The sequence below is a fragment of the Cebus imitator genome, unplaced genomic scaffold, assembly GCF_001604975.1.
Source record: "Cebus imitator isolate Cc_AM_T3 unplaced genomic scaffold, Cebus_imitator-1.0 Scaffold112, whole genome shotgun sequence".
In the NCBI taxonomy this organism is placed as follows: domain Eukaryota; kingdom Metazoa; phylum Chordata; class Mammalia; order Primates; family Cebidae; genus Cebus; species Cebus imitator.
Window position 1 is genome coordinate 951,546 of NW_016107427.1, and position 6,130 is coordinate 957,675.

The following is a 6,130-nucleotide window of genomic DNA, read 5'->3' on the forward strand; positions in this document are numbered from 1 at the left end:
CCTGCCAGCAGTGAGCAGACTCCTCCCCACCTGCACCTGCACACCCTGCCAGCAGTGAGCAGACTCCTCCCCACCTGTACCTGCACCTGCACACCCTGTCAGCAGTTAGCAGACTCCTCCCCACCTGCACCTGCACACCCTGCCAGCAGTGAGCAGACTCCTCCACCTGCACCTTTGAACTCTGCCAGCAGTGAGCAGACTCCTCCCCACCTGCACCTGCACACCCTGCCAGCAGTTAGCAGAATCCTCTCCTCCTCTCACCCTTATGTACCTCCATTGCAAATTCAAAGAAGAACAATAGAAATATTCCGAAATAACGTGGCCCCTCCTAATCAGATGTCAATGCCAAATCCCACTGGAACTGCGGCAACACCTCCCATTGCTGCCTCTCCTCCTAGAGACCACTGTTGCCACCTTACATGACTTTCTCCAGCAGAAGGCCCAGCTGATTCTGCAGCTGAGAACCAGGGAAGGGGCATGAGCCTTGGCAGGTGGGGGCCTGTTGCTCAGGGCAGAGTGAGGGTGACCACAGGCACCAGAGCCTGCATGGCCAAGAGCAAGCACTGAAGTAGGCGGTGAGCGAGGCCCATGGTGATTGTCAGGGAGCCAAAGGCCTGGGGTCCCCTGACTGGCCTGTGTCCCCAGGGGCCGTGCTGGGGAGCCTGTCTCGGGCATCCCTGCCACCACGCAGTGTTTTTCTACAGGCAAGCTGAGGGAGCATGATCCGATTGTGACCAAGAGACAGGCGTGGACGAGATGACAGGCAAGTTCAGAACAAGCGCACACATTTTATTTCTTCCTTTTCTCCAAGAAGGTAGCAGGCAGCCACCCAGTGAGGAATATCAGCTTTGGTGCAACCCAGATACATTTCCCCACGAAATCTGGGGCTGGCAGCGAAAGCCCTGACAGTGCCGTCAACAGCCCTTTCCATAAAGAAGCATGGAAGGCTGTGCCCAAAGCGCCCGGGATAAGATGAAGCTCCCTTCCTTCTGGGAAGCAGGTCCCTTCCCTAGGAAGATCCCCAGGAGGAGGTTGGCAAGTGGGTAGTGAAGAGCTGGGAAAACCAGCATCCGTTTGTATGAAGGACACCCCAGGAAACAGGGTAACCAGCTCTCCAAAGATGCCTCGTCCTCTTAAAGCTCATTTCCATTTTAAATGAGTGCTTGGATGAGGGCACCAAAGCTGGTGTTAGTGAACACTGATTCAGCAAGAAAGGAAAACCCCACAGGGAAGACCTGCTGGCTTTACAACCTGGAGGAGAAGACACAGGAGGATGCCAGAAACCACATGCTCATGGAGCCGTTGCAGTGAGAGAAGGGGCTGGGGGTAAGAAGCAGAAGTCTCCTCCCTCCAACAATGCAGGGACCAGGTGGCTGTGCACCCCACACCTGGGGAGATGGCTCTGTGCTGCTGCCTTTTAAGTTGGGCCAACCTCAGAAATCTTCGAGGATGCCAGAAGCCTGTACCACAATGCTGCCTGGACTGTGAGTGTCCTGAGCTTCTGTGAGCAGACATGGGGACTCTGTGCTGACCAGTGGCCAGGACAGAAGGCCTAGAGTGTGCACTGCCACAAGGGGCTCAAATGAAGACGGCTCTTCAGGGGTGGCCAATGGTGGCCAATGGTGGCCAGCCAGGTGGCCTCATGGTCCTCTCCTTTGGCTACCTGCTATCTTCAGCTTCTTTTTCTCCCATTCAACCATCCACTTCCACACACAGGACTGGTGATCTCCCTGAACTCTCAAATCTGTGCTTCCTATTGTCAGCTTGCATGAAAGGAAGGAACAGGGCTTAGACTTCCTGCCCAGCAGGTGTAAGGGGCAGAACAGTGAAGGCTCCCAAAGTCCACAGCTCTAGGGCAGAAAGGGACGCTGGACACTTGAACTGTAAGTGGGGCTGCCATCTCCACAGCCCACACAGGGACTCTGCTTGCTGCTATAGCAGCTGTCCCTCAAGAACATGTGGCCCATGCCCTCCCTGGTCTGTCAGTCTGGGGATAAGTCAAGCATTCAGAGAATAGTCCTCCCTCTCCACAAGATCCATGCTTACTCTGGGGAGGACTGAGTGTGTTGAGGGGAGCTCACAAGGCCACACCCTCAGGTATGTTGAAGTCATGAACAGACTGAGGGGTGCTAGAAGGAATCTAGACAAGTCGGTGATATCCAACCAACTTCAAATCTGTTAGAGCCAACTCATGGAGAATCCTAAATCTCCTGAGGGGTTAGGGCCCATGGAGCTGATACTGAGAGTGGGTCCCCTCTAGAGCATTCCTGGGTCACCATGTTCTTCAAGGTTTGACCTTGTACCAGGGCAGTGCCTCCACAGCAACATGGGTTCCCGGTCCAACTCCCATCTAACTACTAATTAATATATAAAGTCCCCTTTAGCCCATTGCTTATTCAGTATCTGAGGGATATAAAAGCACATAACCTTTTACAGACATTAAATCCACTTTAAAAAGGAAAGGAGGGGGAAAACAGATCAAACAGTGGGGTTGGGGTGGTGAAGGGATCACCCAGGAGTCTGCCCAAGGACAGCAGAGCTGACCGCCACTTTTGCCTGATGTTTCCACCTAGGGACAGGGGGTACAGGGGGCATACTCACATCATTGGGAATGGTGAGCTCATGAGTGCTGGCTGGTGGGCTGGTGTCCAGACCTGGGCATACCAAGGGGACATGGTTAGGCTGGTGAAAGGCTGCTAACAGTCACACTCCAGTGCCTGGCCCCCACTCTCCTGGGTCAAGTGAGACAGGGCTGTAGAGCTGGCCCAAGTGTGAGGGTCAGCACAGCCCAGAGGGCCAGGACCCTGTGAGCTTTCAGTCTCAAACTGCAACACAACCTCCTTGTTCCTAACTTATCTCAAAAGAAGGAAAGAGAGACCCAAGCAGGCCATTTCATTTTTTCATTTTGTGTGCAGCATACTTCACTCTCTTGTCATGTTTGTATACTCTCCTGTGACACCTTGCAAAGCCACCGTGATGGGCCCTGGCTGGAAGGGTAAGGGCACTCATTATGTCTTAGGGCCTCTGTGTAGCACCCAGGGCACAGGCCATGCTGGTTACACTAATGCTGAGTGCCCATTCTCCCTTAGTTCTCAGGACACCCCACTGGTTCTGAGGCCACGCTGCTCCACTTCCCTGCCACAGTGCCCCACCTCCCTGCCCCACCCCCTGCCCTGCTGCAGAGGACAGCAGATGGCAGAGCACACAGAGCTGCCTCTCATTCCAATTCTGATGTAACTCTGTCTATAGGCCACTGCCCATAGCCTGGCTCAGACAGCTCAGGCCCACCAGGCAGTTCTTCCAATTTGGAGCAAGGAGAACTAATAGCATTATTGAGCAAAAATAAAGTGCTAGGCCCAGTGAAAAACTGCACATTTCTATACAGATATCTTTCTTTGTTGAAGAGTGATGACATGGGTCTAATTTACCATCAAGCCTAAGTTTTTGTATTTACAAATCTCCACTTAGTACCATCAGATAAAAGACAACCTTTCAGAGTTCAAGTCCAAGATCTGCGCCTGCCTGGAGGCTGCAAGCCATGTGAGTGCTCGCACAGAGGACAGAGACCTGCTTTGCTTAGTGCCCAGCATCTCCATCTCCTGGACATGTGGCAACTCCAACCCACAAGTCTACTGCTGACACTGCTCTTCCCCTCGCAGGCCCCAAGTGGTTCCTGTGACTCAGATCCTGCAGCTCAGACTGGGCCCTGGAGACTCCAAGTCCACACCTCCTAACCATAGCCTCGGATGATGTACCTTCAGAATATCCCAGACTGGGGAGCCTTCCTCCCATCCCCATGCTCCCCTCTTGCTGGTCCCTGCCTCTGCTGTGCCTAGGCTCCAGACAGACCAGATGGGTCCCCAAAATGCACCTCGGATGGCTGTAGACGCCCAATGTGCTCCTACTTCCTCACAGCACCTCCTGTGCCCTCTAACTTGATGGTTAAGCCACACAGGTCCTGCTTCTCCCCACTGCCTCTGCCCTGCCCCTGGTCCCTGCCAGGCACACCCTCCCTGGGCCCTGGGTGGGGCAGCCTGTCTACGATGCCACCTCTTGTCTCATCTTATGGCACTAGCACCCCCAACCAGAGGATCCTCTCACTGTGGCTAGCCAGTCTTCCTGACAGGGAGTGACTCCACAGGGCAGATGTGGTCCTGTGGGGCCGTCCAGCACAGGAGGGCAATCAGTTAGTGCTGAATAAGCCAATTCACCTCTAACTGTCTGTTATTCTTCTTTTGCATATATAAGCCTAGAATTTCTGTTCTTTATATTGTTTTAATAAAGATACTTTCAAAACAACATTTGGTTATTTAACTATCTATACATGGGTTCCTGGTCCAACTCTCATTCCATAATGGTGACATTTAAAATGTCACTAAAAGATTTCCTTGGTCCTGCCTGAGAACTAGACAGGAATTCCTGAACAAAGTAGACCTTAGATGAACAGACAGCAGTGAGCCAGACCTGCTGAAGTTGGGATATTTTGATTGAAGGGAGGAAAGTATAGGAAATCTTTCTAGGACAGCACTAAAGTTAAGCTAATAATATAAAGAAATGTGCATAACCAGGACATCCATCTCAGGACAGACTGGCCCAGGTATTCATCCATCTCAGGATGCCATGGCTGATGTGTTCATTCAACTCAGGATGGCATGGCCCCAGTGTCCATTCATCTCAGGACAGACTGGCCCAGGTGTTCATCCATCTCAGGACAGACTGGCCCAGGTGTTCATCCATCTCAGGACGGCATGGCCCAGGTGTTCATCCATCTCAAGACAGACTGCCCAGGTGTTCATCCATCTCAGGATGGTATGGCCCAGGTGTTCATCCATCTCAGGACGGCATGGCTCAGGTATCCATCCATCTCAGAACAGTATGACCCAGGTGTCCATCCATCTCAGGATGGCATGTCCCAGGTGTCCATCCATCTCAGGACAGACTGGCCCAGGTGTTCATCCATCTCAGGACGGCATGGCCCAGGTGTCCATCCATCTCAGGACGGCATTGCCCAGGTGTTCATCCATCTCAGGATGGCATGGCCCAGGTGTCCATCCATCTCAGGACGGCATTGCCCAGGTGTTCATCCATCTCAGGACAGCATGGCACAGGTGTTCATCCATCTGAGGACAGCATAGCCCAGGTGTTCATCCATCTGAGGACAGCATGGCCCAGGTGTCCATCCATCTCAGGACAACATGGCCCAGGTGTCCATCAATCTCAGGACAGTATGACCCAGGTGTCCATCCATCTCAGGATGGCATGCCCCAGGTGTCCATCCATTTCAGGGCAGACTAGCCCAGGTGTTCATCCATCTCAAGATGGCATGGCCGATGTGTTCATTCAACTCAGGACAGACTGGCCCAGGTATCCATCCATCTCAGGATGGCATGTCCCAGGTGTCCATCCATCTCAGGACAGCATGGCCCAGGTGTTCATCTATCTCAGGACAGACTGGTCCAGGTGTCTATCCATCTCAGGATGGCATGGCCCAGGTGTCCATCCATCTCAGGACGGCATGGCCCAGGTATTCATGCATTTCAGGACAGCATGGCCCAGGTGTTCATCTGTCTCAGGACAGACTGCCCAGGTGCCCATCCATCTTGGGACGGATTGGTCCAGGTGTCCATCCATCTCAGCACAGACTTCCCAGGTGTTCCCTATCTCAGGACAGACTGCCCAGGTGTCCATCCATCTTGGGACAGATTGGTCCAGGTGTCCATCCATCTCAGCACAGACTTCCCAGATGTCCATCCATCTCAGGACAGCATGCCAGGTGTCCATCCATTTCAGGACAGCATGGCCCAGGTGAACATCCATCTCAGCACAGACTTCCCAGGTGTTCATCCATCTCAGGACATCATGGCCCAGGTGTCCATCCATCTCAGGACAGCATGGCCCAGTTGTCCATCCATCTCGGGACAGCATGGCCCAGGTGTTCATCCATCTCAGGACAGCATGCCAGGTGTCCATCCATCTCAGGACAGACTGGTCCAGGTGTCCATCCATCTCAGGACAGACTGGTCCAGGTGTTCATTCATCTCAGGACAGACTGCCCTGGTGTCCATCCATCTCAGGACGGCATGGCCCAGGTGTTCATCCATCTCAGGACAGACTGCCCAGGTGTTCATTC

General features: G+C 53.3%; 1 protein-coding gene across 20 annotated transcripts in view; it reads right to left on the reverse strand.

The window, feature by feature from the left end:
* Window positions 1–6,130, reverse strand: part of PCBP3 (poly(rC) binding protein 3) — a 295,105-nt gene that overhangs the window by 4,876 nt on the left and 284,099 nt on the right. For 18 of the 20 annotated variants that reach the window (XM_037742006.1, XM_017538508.2, XM_037742007.1 and 15 more), the window contains one exon: window positions 2,602–2,654. In XM_037742006.1, coding sequence (XP_037597934.1) covers window positions 2,602–2,654 — 53 coding nt within the window. Of the gene's footprint in view, window positions 1–768; window positions 1,764–2,601; window positions 2,655–6,130 lie in introns of those variants that run through there. The other 2 variants (XM_017538519.2, XM_017538516.2) reach the window with 1 other exon arrangement.